The sequence below is a fragment of the Cottoperca gobio genome, chromosome 17, assembly GCF_900634415.1.
Source record: "Cottoperca gobio chromosome 17, fCotGob3.1, whole genome shotgun sequence".
In the NCBI taxonomy this organism is placed as follows: Eukaryota; Metazoa; Chordata; class Actinopteri; order Perciformes; family Bovichtidae; genus Cottoperca; species Cottoperca gobio.
Window position 1 is genome coordinate 22811015 of NC_041371.1, and position 21922 is coordinate 22832936.

The 21922-nt window shown below is 40.4% G+C and overlaps 1 protein-coding gene across 1 annotated transcript; it reads right to left on the reverse strand.

Moving 5' to 3' along the window:
* Positions 1–5317: 5317 nt before the first annotated feature.
* ptf1a (pancreas associated transcription factor 1a) lies at positions 5318–6336 on the reverse strand. Its single transcript, XM_029454082.1, has 2 exons — positions 5718–6336; positions 5318–5520 (listed from the first exon to the last, which is right to left on the reverse strand). Exons 1-2 carry the CDS (start codon positions 6334–6336, stop codon positions 5318–5320), a joined length of 822 nt encoding a protein of 273 aa, XP_029309942.1.
* Positions 6337–21922: the final 15586 nt, after the last annotated feature.

Below are 21922 nucleotides of genomic sequence, written 5' to 3' on the forward strand. Positions count from 1 at the left end.
CGTGTCATAAAGAAATAAACTCCTCCTCTGATTATTTACCGACTAATCATTCTGTCTTAGCCCCCCTGATTCTCTCAATGGGGAAAGCTGCTCGTGCGCCCCGGAGCCACTTGTTGCCGGCGCATAAAGTTGGAGCTTTTCAGAAGTTAAATATCCCGAAAAGAACACAAGTTAGTATCTCAAGGGCTTCACGGGGACAAAAGACCAGCGCCTTACCATATGCTTAATGGCTACAGCCGTCCAGCCTTTATTAAAGGCAAAAAGTGGTCCTTTAAAAGTTGGAAAGGCCCCTTTATTTGAGTTAGATGGAGCACTTGCGCACAAAACCAGAAGCGCGCATTGCCATTGACTCGCCCCCTTTCTCTTTCTTTCAGGAGTCTGAAGCGGCCACCGTCATCGCCTGTTTCACTCCAACATAAGCTTTTCATCACCCGGCTTTGTTCTCGGTGAAAGTAATGCTGCGAATCAAAGAGATGACAATATTTTCCATCAGCTTGGAGACCCTGGACAAGAGCCCTCGAGCTTTGGCAAAAATCAGGGCCGGTTATTCATCCTGTCACTCCGCACCTGTGGTCCCGCATTCAAAGTATACAAACCTGTCCCTATTAACATTAATTATTCACAAACAACACAAAGGCTGAAACAGAGCAGGTTGAAGTCTGTTTATGGCTCCTAAATGTTTTATTCCTCTGAAGATGTGCCCAAAGCTTTTTTTCTCTCCCTCGCTCGCAACCGAGTGCCTGTCTCTCTTTCAGCCTTGAGTAGCCCTACAGTTTGGATTGTACAATCGCAACATCTGCTTAATCTTGCGGATAGAAATATGACACAAAACAAAGCTGATAAAGGATTTGTTAAATCCCGGTAATGAGTGATCAACGCGGGAGATAATGGAGAAGGATGGTGAGAGCCGTATGGCTCTGGGGGCACCCAGGACAGTTTGCTCTCTTGTGGAGAAAGCGCCAGGTGATGGCAAGAAAATCGCCTTTCCGAGGAGGAGAACACACCAAATCCACCTCCTTTCTCTCCTTGAAAAAATAGCAGACATAAATTTAATTGGCTTATCAAGGCGCGGCGAAAAGACCTCGCTGTTAATTGGCTGGGGGCGCACAAAACAAACGCAGGGACATGTTTAGCCTGGCTGGCCCGCGATGCGCTTTCAGCCCGGTGTCACATCATTGAAAATGTGTTTTATTATTGCAAAACGTCACATGCTTTACAGTTGCCATATTGTGTCCTGGACAAAGGCTGATGGAACATTAAAGACGTGGAAAACGGTGCCAACCCGTCTCGAAGACACTGCAAGGGCCTCTCTCTTTGCTTGCTTTTAGGCAGCTGCTGTCCAGGGACTCAGGCGTAAGGACATGAAAAGAGACAAAGTTTGAACTACCAGGTGCATCCCAGAGAACACGGAGGAGACCGATCTGTTCCAGCGGGACAAGGAAGCGCTCATAAAGATGTAATTTAGATTGGAAGGTCATGTCTGAAAGAAAAGAGCGCACGGGATGGCAGACTGGTCCCAGCTAACTCCCCTCCCTGCCACACTCCTCCTTCTGCTCCCTACTCTGTCAGTGCGACCACTGCACACGCTTGTTGGTTACCAGCGGCTCACCGCGCTCACAGATCAACCATCCCGCAAAGCAAACCTCAGCGTCCGGTCGCCTGCATGGCATGGAGGTGAGAGTCTGGGCAGTTCAGCATCACAGCTGGCACACTAATACCCTGCTAGGCAGGAAAAACCCGGGAGTCAGAAGTATCAGTAATGACTCTCGGGGCTGTATGCAAGATAATCTGGCAATCAAGCCGATTTGTGGCTGTTGTTATGCGTCTCTCCCAGTGCGCTAACATACGGGCTTCGGGGCTTAAAGCGGATTTGGCAGCATTAGAGGCGATACAACATCTTACTTTCTCCAATTTAATGTATCAGTCGAAGCTGTTTAACTAAAGCTTCACACCTACACTCAGGCTTTTCACTGCAGACGTTTTAGACCTGGTGGCATTTTTCCTTTAATTAACTGTTAATTCAATGTTCAGCCATGGGTCCAAACCAATACACATATTCCTGGTGCGTAAAAGTGCCAATCTCTGAATCTTCCTTCACCAGTATGACTAAATGTCTGCCACGAAAAGCCAAAAAAGCAACAAGTGTCACTGTGTGACAAAAAGAAAAAAGACTCATTGACATTCTCTCTGCGTTATTGGTCCCATTAACAGCACCACATTTCTCCAACTGTGTGGAAACTATGGGATGGGGGACGCTGATTCAAAAGTGTATAATTAATAATAATTAACAAAATTACATTAAAATGCTTGAAACCCTTCAAACATTTTGTTTTACATTTTAAATGTTAAAAAAATGGAGTTTGATTGTTATTTAACAGATTAAAGAAAGCCACATTCTGTTGACAGACTTCCTTCATGCCATATTCAGTAGCAGACATTAAGATGCAGCAGAGTATTTGTGATCGAGGTACGTTTCAATGGAATGCAATTTATTTTCTGTCATATTATTCATATGTTGGAGCATTGTTGTTGATGGGCAAAAAGCCCACAAAGAGTACTGATAATACCACACTGTCAAAATGTTTTAATAAGTGGAGTAACTGTGTTTAATATTTTACTTACAAAAATAAAGAAGCCTATTTAGAATGGATTCTTTCTGAGTTAGTGTGTATTTACATTTATAACGCTGTAGCTTTTCCTAATGGTTTTAATATTTATATATTCAATTTGGGTATTTTAATTTATAGGAATACATCACGATCTTATACATGACGTAGTGGATCTGAAATCTATAATAAAGTCAAAGTACAAGGTGTTATAGAATGACAACACTGGAGTTCTTAGTACATTCACCGAGTCACTCATATCTTCTGTAAACTGGCTTCCTGTTGAATTGATGTCTTCAGCAAGGATGAAAACGAACTAAAATTACGCACATTTAGAGGCTGGAATTATATTTACTTCAATTAATCTTAATCCACGCATAAATTCCACATCTGTCAGAGGTAATTGATGTTTTTTCCTCAGAATTAGGAGTTGAGAATGTACAAATTATAAACATACACTGTAAAATTCCTTTTAAATTCGGATTTTATTTTCAGAAATTGGGTTTCCCCCCCCCCCCCCCCCCCCCCCCCACAGTATAGCTACTTACAGAAATTAAAATGTATTCTCAGAATGCTGAGATTAATTAAAATAAATAAATAATAATAATCATATATTATAATACACATCGGCACTGTCCCCGCAGTGTGGTTGGTGTACAGCTCTCTGACAGCATACTGTAGGTATGAAAGCGCGCTGCCTGTCTATCTGGTGAATCAGCGGCCTTTGAGCTCAGCGCCGAGCCTTTCTCAACCAAATTACCGCTTGGCGTGGCCCTCTAATGTCCAGGCCTGCTGAGAACTAAAGGAAATTAAACCTGTCAGACAGTAAAATGGTCGTGTCCTTTTAAGCCTTGCCAAGCCCGTAGCCGGAGTGACAAGATAGCCGGGAGTATTTCAGCCTGTCCCTTCCGCTTGGCTGCGACCGCACCAAAGGATGTTGAGAGGCGCTCTAAAACCATCAACGGCACAAAAGCGTTAAGGTGCGAGAAAGTACAATGCTACTACTGTTTTAAGCCCCAGCTCTGCTGCCGCGCAATCAAAGTGGAACCGAGCCTCCTGCCAAAGAGATGAAGTTGCCCAGCATTGACTCACTAACATTTGACTTTCCAATGGCTGTAATAGGATTACATGCTCCTGTCGCGCTTCAGGAGCGGACGGACTCACAGAGGATCTGAAGAGAGAGAGAGAGAGAGAGAGAGAGAGAGAGAGAGAGAGAGAGAGAGAGAGAGAGAGAGAGAGAGAGAGAGAGAGAGAGAGAGCTCCCCAAAACCTTGAGGTTTAAAATCTGAATAATGTGGCATCCTATAAGACATTTAAATACTCGAATGTTGGCTATAAAACACATAATAATCTCATAACAGTTATAATAATAGCTAGCCCACCTGTTGTGCTGGAGGTTTTTAAAATCCAAATATCCTAAGACCGGCCTTGCAGCAGTGCTTTGCATGTCGCCTCAGCCTTGTTTTTGCAGCTTTTGGGACCACATGGTTCATATATAGCGGCAGTGTGGTGTTGGAGTGGGGGCGGCCGCAGAGGAGGCCGTGGGGACACATGTTGGAGGGATGCCGCTACCACGGGAAAATCTGTCCCGGCAGCACCTGGCAACACAGAGCAGCATTCAACAGCTTCCCACCATATTGCTACATGCCCGCATGCGATCTAAACACCTTCAGCTGTTGTGGGTATACAGTCTCCTCATTAGCATTTTATTTGCATATTTATGTCACAATATGTGGATGTATTAGTTTGGGTTAACTGTCTATTTCCCAGTCAATCAGACTTGGACAGTGTATCTATTCAGTGGCTGAGGACAGTCGGGTCCGTGGGCGTGATGTTATGTTAATATGATGACGACGTTCATTTAGCAGCTCGTGTGTGTGTTTTATAGACATGTGAAAGTCCAAATAGTCAAACAAAATCAGTTTGGGGCATAATACTTAAGAGCTCATGACAAAATAGGTTTATGATACATTATATTTTAATGAGCAGTTTGTCACAAACAAGCAGTAGGAATTGTGACTTGTGTCAGTTGATGTTTTGTTTCCAAAGAGAAAACTCTGCCTTCACGTGCGTTTCTCTTGCCTATCTCCATTAACACCATTTAAACCAAGTAAGTCATATTTTATTTTTATAGGACCTTTTTTTAAAACAAAGCAGCCAAAGTGCTTCACCAGCAGAAAGTAGGCTTCTGTCTCCCATTGTATTGGGAAATATCTATTACGTAAACCTTGTGATGGGAACTACTATTTTCAAAATCAGTAATGAATCTTCAAACTCAACATTTCTTGTTAGAATCACGTGAAGCATATGAAACATCGTTCTGCTGAACATCTGACCAAACAATAATAACATACAAGAAAGATGGAAATGAAAGTGTTTTTTTTATCAGTAAGTGCTTTTATTTGCAGATTGAACATAAATATAAAGCATTGTACAACAATATAAAAAATGTATCTTATTCATTGCATTTAAATTAAAACATACATTATAACTTGTGAAAATAATAAATACATGATTGCCAGTTGCCTGAATTACAAAAATAAAAATTATCAACATGATAAAACTATTTACAGAAGAACTGTACAGTAAACTCACATGGTGTTCACATTTTTTGCAATGTGCCTTCAAGTGCACATTAACATTAACATAGTCCGCTTCATCGTCTCCACATTAACAATGTGCGTCTGACAGAAGGACTCTGCTGTTTTTGTTTAGGCCACAAGGCCAAAAGGAGGCTCGTTTTCAATGTCTGTAAGGCCCGGTTTGTTGTGATGTTTTCGGGGGTCTTCCGGTGTCCAGACCTTGGCGGTGCGGATGATGTTCTGCTCTCGGAGTTGCTTTTCATCCGACCAGGACAGAGAGTGACCGGCCAGAGGAGGCAGACCGTAATCTGGATCACTGGGAGAGGGAGACCCTGGGTAGAGAAAAGAAGAGAATAGTGTTAGTTTAGTTGTTTTTTTGTACTATGTAGGTTTGCGTAAATCCAAATAATACATCCATAACATGTCTGCATAAGAGATGCTTAGAAAGTTGTTAATCAGAGCCACTTCCCCATTTATCGGCTACTTCTAAGGGAAACAACTGCATTTAGATGTCTTTAAATGAACTTACTTGTTCCTCTGTGGCAGATAATGATCTTCTTGGGTTGAGCGTGCGTCTCGCTGCTGGAGTTTCTGATGGGCAGATCAGACTGCACGAGCTCGGCGAGGAAGTTGATGTACCCGATGGCGAGCCGCAGAGTGTCCACTTTGGAGAGTCTCTTCTCGTAAGGCAGAGTGGGGATGTGGGTTCGGAGCCCCTCGAACGCGTCATTGATGGACTGCATCCTCCGCCGCTCCCTAACGTTGGCCGCCTGCCTCAGGTGCTGCATCTCCATGTCAGACCTCATCCGCCTCCTCCGCTTCAGTAACGGCCCGCCGTGATGGCCCATCTGAGGGGACAGGTCCGACGTGCTGTCGGCGCAGCCGTAGGAGAAAGTGGAGGACGAGGAGGAGAAGGACAAGTTGCCGATGTCATAGTCTCCATCGTGAGGCGCTGCTCTGCCACCTCCGTCTTTGCTGTAATACTCTTGGAAATGACTGGCGAGGAAGTCGACGTCGTCATCCAAAAAGTCATCAGTGTCCAAGTGTCCGTCTCTCGAGGACTGGTCGGTGAAAAACTCGTCATCGTCGAAATAAGGAGGGGAGGAGAAAGAGTCGAGTCCAGAGAAAGGGTCCAGCACAGTGTCCATCTTTGTCTGCGCTGCAACAATGACACACTGTTCCTTCTTTTATCAGCCCGCTGCTCTGTGTTCGCTGCTCACGGTCAACAGTTAGTTTTAGTTGTAGAACCGGCACGCGAGGATTCTTTATAGCGACATCCATAGTCGCGTGCCGCTTGCCGGGAGTGCCAACCAATCACAGCTCTGTCCGCGAGGCGCACCTCGAGATAATCCCCAGAACGCCACGCCTCCTGTCCGGGTTTGAACTAACATCTCAACTCTGCACTGACACCGGCTGTTCTCCTAAACCACACTGCGTTAACAAATCACTCAATTTAGTTTTTACTTTTTTTTAACAAACCCTAAAATGTACATATATTGCTTCCCCGAAGGAAAGAGACCGATCACATTATATTATTCACACCGTTATGACACCGGCTTTTTTGACTGAATAAACTTTAATGACTTTTTTAACTTTAAAGCCCAGTAACAGGACTATTTGCAGTAACACTGTTTTTTATTTTTACAAAATGTATCTATTGCGCATTATAGTTATTTAGATGAAAATGTGTCCACGTGATACAATAAAGAAAGTGACCAAATTAGGGCGTAATTCAGTTATTTGTAGTTAAAGAACTAAGTTTAAAACATAACCTACTTTAAACTAGTAAAACCTGAAGGCTGCGGTCCGTCCGAGTTTATAACAGCACAGTCTCTCTCCACGGGTGGCTTACAGGATATAATGTTGCAGGACGTGTACATTCATTGATTATTATTATTAGTATTATTATTATTATTGTTATTGTTATTGTTATTGTTATTGTTATTATTATTATTATTATTATTATTATTATTGTTATTATTATTATTATTAATAATATTATTATTATTATTATTATTGTTGTTGTTATATATTTAACAAATATATTTGTAATATATATGTTTTGGGTTTTTTTTTTACTCATTTTTTATAGTTAATTCAAATTTAAATAAATCAACGGAAATATCCTGTTTGGAAGCGGAAGAGCATAAAATAATGTAAGCAAAAGTGCTAAATACAAATACAAATAAAATAGAACGTTTTAATGATGGTTTCCTTTTACCGTCTATTACATCGAATTAATCAAACCATTTGGATTGACCCTCTCAGACATGTACCGGGGAAGAATGCGGAGAACCCCTGTCAACATGTTGCTCTGAGGGGCTGCAGCAGAGCCCTCAGCTCGGTCATTTATTCAGCAGTAAGTGGGCAGCGCTGCTGCTATAAATACATGCACCAGTAGAGTGGTCGATGCGCCACTTGTGCCAGCCAGTGCGGGTTTGATTGGGAGAACTGGTTGACAAATAAAAGCACAGTGGTTGGCCCTGGAGCGCGCGCCTCTCTGACACCTCACGCGACATATTAACGCTCCTCGGTATACCGAAAGGAGACTACCCACCGGTGGGCTCTATAAGTACAAATCTATTCAGCCCATTCAGAGAAAGGGCTCACTTTGTTCTTCAGAGCAAATGGCTCTTTTGCAACGCCAGGCTGGGTGCGTGCGCATCGCGCGTCTGTGGATATGGGATGGTGCGATAGAAAGCTGCAACACGGGTCGTGGCCGTGGGAAGAAAGCCATTTGCGTCCCTATCGCCAGTCAATGCAACATGTCGTGTTATAAATGAGCCATGTGTTGCTGTCTACATAATGAAGCTGTAGCTGGGAGCCCACATGTCTAAAAAAGGCACACAATACACGCACGTCCTGGTACCAACCAGGTGCTGAACACAACACCAAACACTGACAGGACCCTGCAGGACTGCACTAAAAAAAATGCACTGCATCTACCATAAGAACAAAAATATCAGAAATATTAGCATACATCACTGCCTCCCATCAACTTTATTTAAATGCGGCGGATTCCTCTTTTTCCTTTGTGCCTCATCATCATACTCAACAAAGGTGGTCAGCAAGACCTCAGCTGTAATCCAAATAATGTATAACCTTTGTTCAGGATGTTTTTATAAATAACTTATACATTACATTTAGCTGAAACTTTTGTCCAAAGCAACTTACAATAAGTAAACAATCATAAGGATACAACTCCGAATAGCAAAAATATTGCAAGTTGCATTATCTTCAGATAGGTGAAATAATTTAAGTGCAGAACAATAGCTTCAAATAAGCCAAAGAAAACTGATTTAAAATGTATTTATTTTAATTTATTGGTCGAGGTGCAGTCGATACTCTCTGAATACTTTCTGCTGACCTCAATAGAAATAGTAATTAACGTTTGGGTAAAAAACAAGTTTCTTGTGGGAATTGCACAACAATTCGGAAGGCAGAAACAAGAAGAACTGAGGAGACTCAGTAGTTGCCTTTGTGACACGTGGGATAGCTCGTATTCTTCTACTTTCAGATCATGTAAAGCTGACAAACATTTACAGGTGAGTTCGTACCTTCAGGAATACATTCCTCTCAAAGTTTACGGTATACATTTCTTCTGATGAGAAGCCTGAAAGTCCTGGTTTACTTGTAATTATACTTTTAGTTTTTTATTAAAATGTACCATATCTATCCATATGATATGTCTATCGTCTATTTTCTGTCATTATGGAAGCTATGAATAGGCAACAGTAAAATAGATTACGTTTAAAATTCTGTAAAATCTCAGAATTTCGATGTTTGAGGAGCTACATTTTCAAATGTGACCAAATGTGTTTTTGTGCAGGCAGACAGAGTCTGAGGCTCCCCTGGAGTCCCTTTAGTTATTACTTGTCTCCTCATTTCAAGCTCCCATACAAAACCTCCAATAAATGCAACGTCTTTGCGCTGGTCTTCAATTGGATGGTGTGTGATGAAGAGGGGAACCAAACATGTTACGGTGGGAAGAAATTTGCAACAATTTCAAAGATACTCGCTGATTCTTTTTTTTTTTTTTTGCAGTGTTTTCAAATTGGGAGCCGCTCTTATTAGAACTTTATCACTAAGGCAACAGTGTGTGTATGCGTGTGCGTTTCGCAGTGACATGTTAAAAAAGTGTGTCCCACCCCCACTTTTCTTAAAACCAGATGATAATTCGAACCGTGCAGGTTTTTAACGCGCCGTGACCGCGCGCTCCACGTCGTCTCATTGATGAACGTGCTGTCATTCTGAACGGGCCGACCTGCGCGAGCGGAGCAAGTGTTTCGGTTCCCATGCAGCCCCTCGGTCTGCAGCATGCAGCAGGCTGGACGGTGCATTAAAACCGGCCACAACGGTCACGGTGCACTGCAGGGGAGGTGGTGACGGGTGTGTAGAGGGACACACACACAAAAACAAAACAAAACGCACACACGCACACAGTGGCTTGCTGGTGGGGTTAAATTGTAGTTCTTGCCCGTACCTCAAAAAAAGAAAAAATAATCTGAAATAAATAGAATACAATGAATTACTTGCAAACAGCAATACTTAAACACCATACATAAATAAAACATATCAGTATGATACTGTCAGTCACATTTGACTAAATAATTCACAATCATAAGAATCTAATATTGGGATGTAATGTCTCATATATGAGGAATCATTTTGAGTGTCTTTATTGTGAGATATATGTAGGCCTGATAAAAAATGTAAATGCTGAAAAATGTCTTTCTTCTTATTGATTTAATATTATGAACTCTTACGAAAATATTTAGTTTATTATTCCTGACTTTTCATTTATTTATTTCATATCCAGATGGAAAGTGTCCGTAATTTTTCTAAAATGTTCTAATTATTTCCTTAAAATTTCCAAGAAAGAGGTTCATTATTTGGTACTAATTATAATTAATTACTAATTATAAGTAGCCTAATCTCATTAAAAACATTACTGATCCACATCTCCATAAAGAGTAGTGTGTCTTCATCACAGTCGCTCTATAGTTTTGAATGTCAACATAATGTTATAATAGGATAAACATCTTCAATTTACGCATGTGCTGCAGGTTTGAGTTCCCTCGGTGCTGCTGCTGCTGCTGCAGGGCCCATGAACACATTTTCTGTCAAGAACTGGAAAAATAAATCCAGAAAGTGAACTATAGCAGCCAAATGTGTGGAATTAGATCTGGGGCTAATCCCCACACAGTGATTCAGTGGTAATCCCTCTAATCTCTGGCTACAGGGGATTATCCATCTGGATGACTAAACTAAATTAAAGGGATTTACTGAACAGTAATTTAACAACTTCAGTACCCTCACTGTAACCTTTGCTCGTTGGCCACTTGAAGGTCGCTGCATTCTTCTGATTCTGGATTTAAAGCATTTAGATTTCTTTTTCTTTTTTTAGTACCTCGGGGTCTTGTTCGCGAGTGAGGGGACAATGGAGCGAGAGATTGGCCGGAGAATCGGAGCAGCGGGGGCGGTATTACAGTCACTTTACCGCACCGTTGTGACGAAAAGAGAGCTGAGCCAGAAGGCAAAGCTCTCAATCTACCGGTCGATCTTCGTTCCTACCCTCACCTATGGTCATGAAGGCTGGGTCATGACCGAAAGAACGAGATCACGGGTACAAGCGGCCGAAATGGGTTTTCTCAGACGGGTGGCTGGCGTCTCCCTTAGAGATAGGGTGAGAAGCTCAGCCATCCGTGAGAGACTCGGAGTAGAGCCGCTGCTCCTTTACGTTGAAAGGAGCCAGTTGAGGTGGTTCGGGCATCTAGTAAGGATGCCACCTGGGCGCCTCCCTAGGGAGGTGTTCCAGGCACGTCCTGCTGGGAGGAGACCCCGGGGAAGACCCAGGACTCGGTGGAGAGATTATATCTCCTCACTGGCCTGGGAACGCCTCAGGATCCCCCAGTCGGAGCTGGAGGATGTGGCCCGGAGAAGGGAAGATTGGGGTTCCTTACTGGAGCTGCTGCCCCCGCGACCCGATTCCGGATAAGCGGTAGACGATGGATGGATTTCTTTTTGATTAACTAAAAAAGGTTGTAAATATGTTATCACACAGTTTATATTTTTTGACATTTCACAAGTTTTGATTATGTCTAGTCAGGCCCTCTGCTATACTTGATTTATTTGAAAGCGTGTTCACTCTACCTTTACATAATACCCATGTTGGGGTGACATTTGTAGAATAAATATTTTAACTTTGACTGTTCCTTGGGTAAAATACTAAATACAGGAAAATACAATGTTTAGTATTCTCTACCAGATGTACAGCTGGCACTGCAGTAATTTTAAACATTTAGAATTTAATGTGTGAAGGTAGAATTTACAGAAAATGTAATCAAACAGTTGATTGGCTTGTTGAAAGTAACATGGGGGGATGTGGATTCATGACGTAACTCTTCTATAATCGTGAACATACTGGGGATATGATCAGGTTCTAGTCGTTGGGTTGGTTCTTGGGGTCTGTCAATGGATTCCAGGTGTCAAGTGAGGAGGATTTAGAGGTTCAGTCTTTGAAATGGGCCTCCTTATTATCCATGATATCAATTAAATCAGCAAGGACCCGGATCGAACAACACAAAGTATGACGAGTAAAACAACGCGTTAAACATGTGCTTCTCTGGCGCCATGTTTGAGGTTCTGTTAGGCAACACACCCAGGATCCTCAGCACGAACCTGCGATGCATGATTTACAGTGCCAATGTACTGTACCAATGGAGGAAGTAGTCCGTCTTTGTTCTTTGCACTATAAGAATGTCTGTCCCACTACTTCCTGCTTTGAAACTAAACACAGGTGGTTCAAGCTGTTTGACTAAAAGTGTCTTTGAGGACAGTGTCCTGTGTGTTGCCGTGTCCTCTGCAGCCTAATGATAGAGATTAAAGGGGCCGCCTTCACTCTAGAACTGATAACTGCTGGACTTTGACTGAACAGCACACTGCACACAACTAGAAACACTGTCTGAATCATTTTGACACACCTGTTAGCTGTACATACGAGCACTCTCTAACGCACCACTCTCTCTGTGTCTCTGTCCCACACACTCAAGTGGACACACATACATCCAAACAGTGATGAAAGCAGGTCACAGGGTGTCACTGAGCTGCTGCCTAAGCACCAGGGAGGCCTGGGAATCCCGCCACATGCAGGCAGGACGCGGACAGCGCACGGACAGACGTCAGGAGGGGGATCGCTCCGCAGACTGACAGACAAATGAAAGCCTCTCTGGAGCATAATGAGTGTGCACTGCTCGTTCACGTCAAGGGCACGACATCAGACTTTACTAATCTAGACTTCACGCATCTTGCTGTATGCACATAGCCTACTGATACATGCTGATACTATATATAGTCAAGTTTATTTTTAGACAAAAATCACAACTTTTAGTTTCAGAATTGTTAGCATCTGTACATACCTAAAATACTTAGAGAGAGAAAACATATAAATACATATTTTGAAGGAAAAAAACAAAGTGCTTTACAAATATATTAAATAAAACCACAGGCATGTATACAATAAGGTTAGTAAATTAATAAAAGCTTAGATTACCTTAATAAAACACAGAAACAACAACAATGACATACAAACCAATCAAAACCCTGCAGACAAGACTAAAGAAAAGACATGTTTAGTTGTTTTTTAAAGGTATAAATGGAGGGGGGTGATCTAACTGTTGATTGTACATTATTCCACAGTTTAGGACCAACAACGGAAAAAGCTACACCATACACAAAAAAATACACAAAAAAATCCTTAATAATTAAGTATGTAATAGAAAACATACATAAAGAAAAAAAGCATTTGTCCTTGTTAGAGCTGAACAAGCTGCACAGTTATAGATGCACTTCACTTCCTGGATTAAAGGGTTACACATGAGGAGTTAACAAGGTGGTTCAAATGGAAGAACATATGAATATTGCTGGTGCATTATTTTCTACACCTACGCTTTGTTTTATAGGTGAAAATGAATTCCAGTCTCAAACGGCAAGACAAACCTAAAACTGTAGGTGAATGTTTTGAGTCTTTGAAACTAATTATACTTTATACTTTTATACACCTTTGATTAAATTGAATTGACTGAATTGATCTTATTTGTAGAACAGCGACTCAACAGTTCCATTGGTCTCACAGATATTTCCTACCAAATGATTTCTCACTGCATGAGAAGACATCTGTCTATTAACAGTACAGTACCTCATGTAACCCACACTTAGTTCACACTATTTCACTTAACTACAAACCTGTAATCTTTAAAATGAGCAGGCTGACTTCAGGCTGACTTCATGTCATGTTTTCTAAACACTAAACAGCTTTTCTGCACGCTGGAGGTTCTTTGCCTTGCTCAAAGACACCTTTGACAGTAGCTTTTGGAGGAAGGGGGTCATTTGCACTTCCCCCCTGCCCACCCAGACAGTCCTTGTGATTCAGAGTCTTCTGCCTCTTTAACCTCTAAACAAACACCACCCTCAAGAAGACACCAAAACACCCCTCACATGTCCTTTCCCCTACAAGATGTCAAACATAAACACCAAGGAAGTCTATATTATAAGGGGTGGGGGTGAGGGGGGTAATTGACTCATCTGCTGCTGGCTCTAATTGATTTGGGCGTTAATCTGGTGTCTCCAGACTAAGAGCCGGGCTAATATGTGAGAAGACTGGAGAGAGTCCAGCTCTGCCAACAGCCCGGGGGCTGTTGGCAGAGTTGGGCTGGGCTGTTGACGGCTGCAGGGAGGATTGGAGGAGATTAACAGAGATTTCTGAGTGTCCTGCAGGAACAACTCCGCTGTTTATCTGCTTGTCTGCAGAAGCAACAAGACAGGGTCAGGCTCTGGAGAAAGTCCTGCATTGACCTGAGTGTTGTTGACAGTGTTGTGGGAAAATTGTGGGCTTCCAGAGAACATCCGGTTTGTTAGTCTTCAGACTATAGATCTTGGAATGGGTACAAAGGTGATCTGAAAGTCCAGGGTTGAAGGGATCATTGACTATGGTCCTTAACTGGGATCTAGGGTCCTTGACTGTATTTTGGAGGTAAATGAAAAAGGGTTCTCAGAGCCCTGGGATCTATTGCTTCTTGACTGGGTTCTTGTAGTTTTGCCTGAGATTTGAGATATGTATAGATATGTATGTATGTATGTATGTATGTATGTATAGAGGTCCTGTATTGGGCTCTATGACTATGTTCTGTCACTGACTATGTGCTGTCTGGTCTCTTTTCTTAATACAAATCTCTCTTTGACTGTCCTGCAAGGAGCTGCAGCGAATGCTGTCAATATCAGAGTTTTTTGTCGTGGGGTTCGACTCTCAGGTTACATAAAGGCTGCATGACCTTATTAAGGAAGGCTGTTGGAGCTGTATACAGCCTGAATGGAATAATTGCAGACACTACTCAGACACATTTACAGTTGATATTGTCCTGTGCTAAAATTAAACATCAGTCAAAAATAAGAGAAACGAGCCACCATAAAGTGTCAGGTATGTATACAGGAAACTGAAAGGAAAACTACTTGAAGGTTATTATATTACTATTTTTGTGGAATAATCCCAATAAGTATTGTTTCATCATTTGTAATATGTGGCCCTGTAATTCGCTGTCCTTCCCTTAGTGGACATTGAAACAGAAGTTTCTTATTTCAGTGTTAAAATAATAATTCCTCTTTGGCAGCTTATTGTTAGATGAAGGGTTCAGAGATTTGAATCTCATCTACATGGGATCTTTCTTTTTTTGATAATGCTTTTCATTAGGCTCATGGGATACCTTATGTAACACCCTTTATGGTTGTGTTTGAAGGTTTGCAACAACATGCACTCCCACTTGAAGGACCATAAAATGAAGAATGTGCTGTGGGCTGCTGTAAAGTCAATTTATAGGAATCAATAATGTTTAAAAGTTTAATTTAATCATTAAAAATAAGAAAAATATATTTTCCAACATGAGATATCTTTCTTTATCTGCAACATTTTGCTCATAGTACATAGTACAATACTCTGTATTGAGACCGATACAGATTTCAATACCTGTACATCTTCAATATCAAATAACATTGTATTAAATATGTATTTCCAACCTGGACCTTGTTTTCTAAGTTAATTCCTTGATTGACAATTTTACAATTGAAATCAAAACTGTGGCATAAAGTTGAATCACTCACTCAATCACTGTGTGTGTGTGTGTGTGTGTGTGTGTGTGTGTGTGTGTGTGTGTGTGTGTGTGTGTGTGTGTGTGTGTGTGTGTGTGTGTGATTAGTGAGACTGCTGGTTTAAAGGTAAGATTTATCTTAATGCTCTCTTAATTGTTTCTGTAAATAAAGATAGTTGTTATGGCATTCCATGAAATATAATATAAATATATGCAAATATAATAGCAATTTATCTGTAAAATAAAATGAAGATACATCTCTAAAATAGCTCAAAGATAAGGGGCTTACATCACATAGAAACAGATCATCATTAGTAGATGCTCAATGCATCATTTTCTATCGGTTTCAAAGCAACAAGTCATATTACTTTATCCGCGTTTTAGCGCGCGGATCCCTGTGAGAGCTGATCCTGCAGCAGACAGGGTTATTCAATCCTCACTGCACTACCGCCACCATGTGTTTACAGGGGAGAACACATTCAGCATGCATGTGGATGGCTGCCTCTCGTTTTATAACTTTTAATCAGAATCAGAATCAGAAATCCTTTATTATTAGAATTATAATATTTTGACATCCAATTTTTAGTAGTCCAAAGAAGAGGAATTTCTAATTCCAGCTACAGTATTTGTTTTCAAACCCTAAAGTGTTGACAGTGGTGGTAGAGAGGGAGGAAGATTGTGTACATTTCATGAACATCTGCCTATGACACATCATACTGTATGTCAGAGTTGACATATTTGCCTTAGTGGAGGATATGGAAATCCAGGGTTACCAATATTAAACTGAAAGTATTCAATTAAATGCAGATTTCAGTTGCCATTATTTAGCTCATCTCCAAATAATTTCAGTGTAAACCAGTTATGATTACAATTATGATCACGTTACATTTGAATTTTCAGATCAGTAGACAATGTGTCGAAATTAAAAATGGCAACTGATTTTCTTATAGTTATACCTTGCTCAAACATAATGCACAAGTAGTAGGCATGAATTCGGTCTATTATTTTATGTCTAATTATATTTGACCCCTTTAGTATTCGACAAGTAAATAAAAATAAAATAAAACTGCCCTGCTTTAATATTTCAGTCCACCATCACCATGGAAACTAACCTAATCCATGCCATAAGGTTCCATTAATGTATGCATATGTTGCAAATGTATTTACAGATCAGCCATGGAAGAAGAGTTGATAGTTAATTTTATTATGGGTTCATCAATAGTTATGGACATATAATAATCTCTTTACAATACAACATAAGATCAGAAGAGCATGACAAACCACTTCAACAGAATCTCAGAGTTAAAAAAAATCAATAAATAAGAGCATAAATAGACCAAATACATGTTTTCAACTTAGATATAGATTCATAGGTACTAATATTGTGTCTGCATGCGTCATGAAACACCCTCAATCGCTTTCTGTACGAACACTTGAGATCTGTCGCAGGTACGAGTGGAGAGTTAATGTACACAATGACTCTATGAGGCTACTAGACCGTACTGAGGGAAGGCCCGACATAGAAAACAAGGGACTCAGGAAGCACTTAATAAAGACCTCACACACACACACACACACACACACACACACACACACACACACACACACACACACACACACACACACACACACACACACACACACACACACACACACACACACACAGTGCATCTTCCATAATGGTATAATATACATATGAAACACATACAAACTTTATATCACAAAGACTCTCGCACACACACACACACACGCTCACACACACACATACACACACACACACACACACACACACATGCTCACGCTCACACACACACACACACGCTCACTCAAACACACACACACACACACACACACACACACACACACACACACACACACACACACGTGCACACACTCAAACTGTGTGTGTGTGTGTGTGTGTGTGTGTGTGTGTGTGTAACAGACCACTATGTCTGGGAGACCCTGATTTTATAGACTGCATTTCCAATCTCTTCCTGAGGATAAAAGCACACAGAGCCGGCTCAAGCACCCCGATGGTTGTTACTTGGGTTTTCAGCAGCATTACATCCAAGGTTGTCCTCTATGAAAGTTCAGGACTGCCAATTTAAATTAAAGTAAAAAATGTGGTCACAAAGTAAAATTGAAATTTAATTTTCCATTTGTGTGTGCATCGTGTATAACTAATATTAATCTAAATGTAAAAATCCTGAATTATTTATCACATTTTGAGACAATAAAATCCCTTCTGAAGAAATGTTAGGATACAAACACAATTCATATTTTCCTTTATTCATGCTTTTCATATTAGTGTTTTTTAAATCTAATCTATTTTTAGTTCAGCATTAGCCTATAGATTTTCCTGTCACAACTCACATTTCACTATTTAGTTTTATTGTGCAAATAAAACTGGACTAAACTTAACAAAAGTCTAGTTTTCAATTTCATTTTATTAAATGTACATTATAGTTGTGTTAACCTCTGGAGTACATTGTTGGCAGTAACTAGGAATTTTCAAAAATGAAAGGCAAACAAATAAAAAAAGGAAATCTGATCGAAGCTTTTGTTTCAGTTTTGGCAGCCCTGATCTTCCAAAGAATGTACCTTATTTTCTTCTTTTTTTTCACATTTGTCATTTTTGACACCACAGCTTCTACGTTTTGACATTCTCTGGCAGCCATTTTTAATCTCCATCTAGGAGGCCAGTGGCTCTATTCTAGTGTGAGTCTTCGTGTCAGAAAAGTCATCAAGGCTTTTATTTGAGAAGGTTCCAGAGCCTAATATACACTTAAGATTCCCAATGTGCATATCTTCCTGTTTCCCCCGGTTCACGTTTGTGCCATGTTGTTCCTGCTCTACTGCTCCTCCCAAACACACAGACAGTAAGCTTGCTACTGGAACACTAAAGAAATGATTCAGGAAATGGTAAAAGAAAAACAAAAAAACTCTTTCAGCATCCGTATGGCCCTTTCCTCTTGATAAGAAGGGAATTTCACATTGAATATGGCTCACTGTCATTGTCACTGTCATCATCATTTAAACACAGAGGTAATTAGATCCTGTACAAAATGACCCCCTCCCCCCACACACACGCACAACTAATCTTTACAAAAGAAGAAAATAAATATTGAATACTTTCATCAACAACACATCATCACCATCCTCATTGTCTGGAGAATCCTGTGGCTCTTACTTTTGATTTCCAGTGTCGCTCTGGACAAATGAATGGCAGTTATATAAGAGGTTGTCACAATAAATGTTGGCACAAGTAGTAGTAGTAGTATAAATGGCATTTTCACAGATAAACAGTATGAAGTGGCTCCAAAAAAAATCATCTTTGCACCAAAGATGTTTTCTTTGTCACTGTTGAAACCAGGTGGTCCAGCTGTGGAATATGAAACATGGATCTCTGGTGAGCAGGTGAAGCAGCTTCTCATCACACGAGTGTTGATGAGCTCAATCTGCTGTTTCTGTGTCATCTCTGCACAGAAAGTGTCCAAACTTCATTTGTTTTTTAATAGCTTAATATGGTTTTTAATAGTTTAATATGGTTTTTAATAGCTTCCAGTTTTTGTTATGTTTTGGGTTTTTTTTGCATTAAGGGGGAAATAAATTAAAAAAGAGTGGTCAAAATGGAAGCAGCAGAGAATGAAATATCCTGACTTGTCGTCCTTATTGTGGGTCAATCTCCAAAATGCTGGATCCTACATTTACCATGATGCAACTTGAACGTGTGTCTTTCAAGTCTGTTCTCCTAAAAAGTACGTTCCGATACCAGGAAACTGCATCGTCAATTATGTTTCGAGGGAAACAGATTTTTTTCCGGGACTACATTGGGGACACATGCAGGGAAGAGGATGGGAACGATCATTGGGTAAATGGACTTTCACCCGGGAGTTTGTGTCCCGTGTTAAACCAAAAGTCAACGTTGACTTGTTTGAATGTATGTCCGTAACTGACACAACGCAACAAGTGTACTTATTTTAAGCCAAACAATGATCTTTTACTAAACTGAACCCTGTAAATGTGCTGCCTTTGTTTTGTTTTGTTTTAATTCACACCGATAACAACGTGTTTAAACCACAACCGTGATCCGGGAGCAAATACATTTCCCTCCAGAAGTAAGGAGAATGCAGTTTAGTTGTCTGGAAGGTTATTTTGCAGGAGACAGGGTTGCTCTTTGTGAGACCTTCCTGCCTGATAAACAACCACATCTTGTAAACTCCACATTTCCAGTTTGTAACAGTTTTGTTATACATGTGAAGTCTCCAAGCCCAAGCTGAGGAAACCTGGATGACATCACTGTGACATCACCAGGGTTATCTGACAAAGCCAGAGACACAGAAGATATTGTCCAACTGTTTCCACAGTTGACTCACAAAGAGGAGTAAACTCACGTTCATGTATAAAGTCTCTGCAGCGCCCCTTTAAAGTGACAGGAGCAGAAATGACCATAAGGCTGGATAGAAAGAAAAGAAAAGTAAGATGCAGTATCCAGAATATGATTTATAATTCTGTTTGATTTGTAGAAACTAAACCAATGTTGTGATATTAAGCTATGTTAAGCTAGCTAGGCTAGCCATGGCAATATTTGAACAACATGTCTGGCTTTCTTACCGCCAAAACAGAAATGAAAGCAAGGAATCTAAAGTTAATGTGTAGAAATACATTTAAACCCATTGATTTGAACTGGATTGTCACATATAGAAAGCTAAGATTAATATTCTTTGGAAGAATACCGATCAAATATATCACAGGGATAAATACTGATCTGTGTATTCGAGAATGTAAATGAACAAATAATAATATATTTGAAAGACTTTAAAGCTAAATATACTGAACAGAGCAGTGGTATCTCAGAGAGGCACATGTCCAAAATGTTGCTGAAAATACAATGGAATTCATAAGTAGTGTCAAAAAGTGCATTTTAATGCTAAATGTATTGTAACATTAATTAAATGTGTTTTCATTAGTTATTTTTGATTTTAGTATTCTTTTGATTTTTGCTAGTCTGGTCGGCTAAACGCACCTCTTAAAAAGTCAATAACCTAAGTTAGATTTTAGATTTGTGACTTTAAACAAAAGAAGAAGAATTCATATTGTATTTCTTATCATCCAGACATATTGTCATGTCTGTTCCTGTCATTGTAATGCACAAGACAATTCATTAGTGCATGGACAGTTTTGGTGGAGTTAACAATTGTTCCTACTTAGCCAGAGTCCCACACACTGTGATCCAGGGACACATTATGGATACATGTCTCATCAGTCAGCAGGCCTTTACCTCCTCTGGACAACTGCTGAGTGTTCCTGTACATTTCAAGCATTTCAGCTCAGCAGCCGTTCACATTCTTTCATATAGCAGTCACAGGAGAAAGAGACTTTGGGTAAGTAGAAACCCCAGAACCCAGGAAAGGTAAACCATCAGCACACATGATAACTTATCTCACCCCACACAGGATCACTGGGAGCCTGGCCACACTAACATTTATGACAGCCATATTTTTCTATAAATTTAAATCAATTGAAGGGAATTATCATGAGCAGTGGATGTAGTGTTTACATCACGTTTAATTGAAATAGGTCTGTACATCAGCTGTTATACAGTTCTTTGCTGGCAGCTGATAGTGAGCTTCTGCCACTGCCTGCATCACAACGACGTGAAGGAAAGTCAACCTGTTCCATGTGACCAGGCCCCTCGGCCAATAGAGTCTATTTACCTCTCAATAACATTTGGAGCTGCATATTATACTCAAAACTGCCTCCTGAAGCTAAAACCAGTTTAGCAATGTAGCAAAGGGGATTTAATATACAGCAGATGATCATGTCAGGCCATGTCAGACATCATCATATCGCCTGGTCATGACTTTCTGCAAGAACTCAAAGTTGGTGAAAGATGCAGTGTAGATTAAATACAGCCCCATCTCTGTGCAGCTCATTGGTTGACAAACAGCTTTGAATGAAGGATGTTCAACTTCATTCTCATGCGTACATCAGTAGGACTGAAACAGACTTGGTTGTTATTTTGAAATAACTCTCGGAAGCTCCACTGGATTACTACTGAAGCTCGATGTTTAGCCCTTTGTGTCCACACAGTGTCTGATGGCTGTCACAAGGAGAAGTGCAGCCTTGATATTTATCATTCTTTGAACAGCCAGAAGAAGATTTTAATTACTACCAATTAGAATCATCCAACGTGTTTAAGTCTTGCTATGGCTTCTATCTATTTATCGAATGAAGAGAAAATGTATTTAAGCAAAATTTGAACATTCTATAATTAGAAAGATTAATTAAATCTTGTAATTGCACAACTCGCTACTTAGAAGACGCCATGAGATTAATACCACACTGCACCTTCAATTCAGTCTCATTCCAACTTATTAATAATAGGTTCTTGTGTTACATAGTAAATATCTGAGCACTTCCATAAATATTGCTTAAGTGTACAAATATAAATCACCTTGAAATCCAAGAAAGAGAATGGAGGAGAAGATGAAACCAAAGAAGGAGAAATGTGTGACCGATGCACAGGTGGTGATCGTACAAACACATTAATCAATTCACTGCTCAACATTATCAGGCATCGCATCCCCTGAAG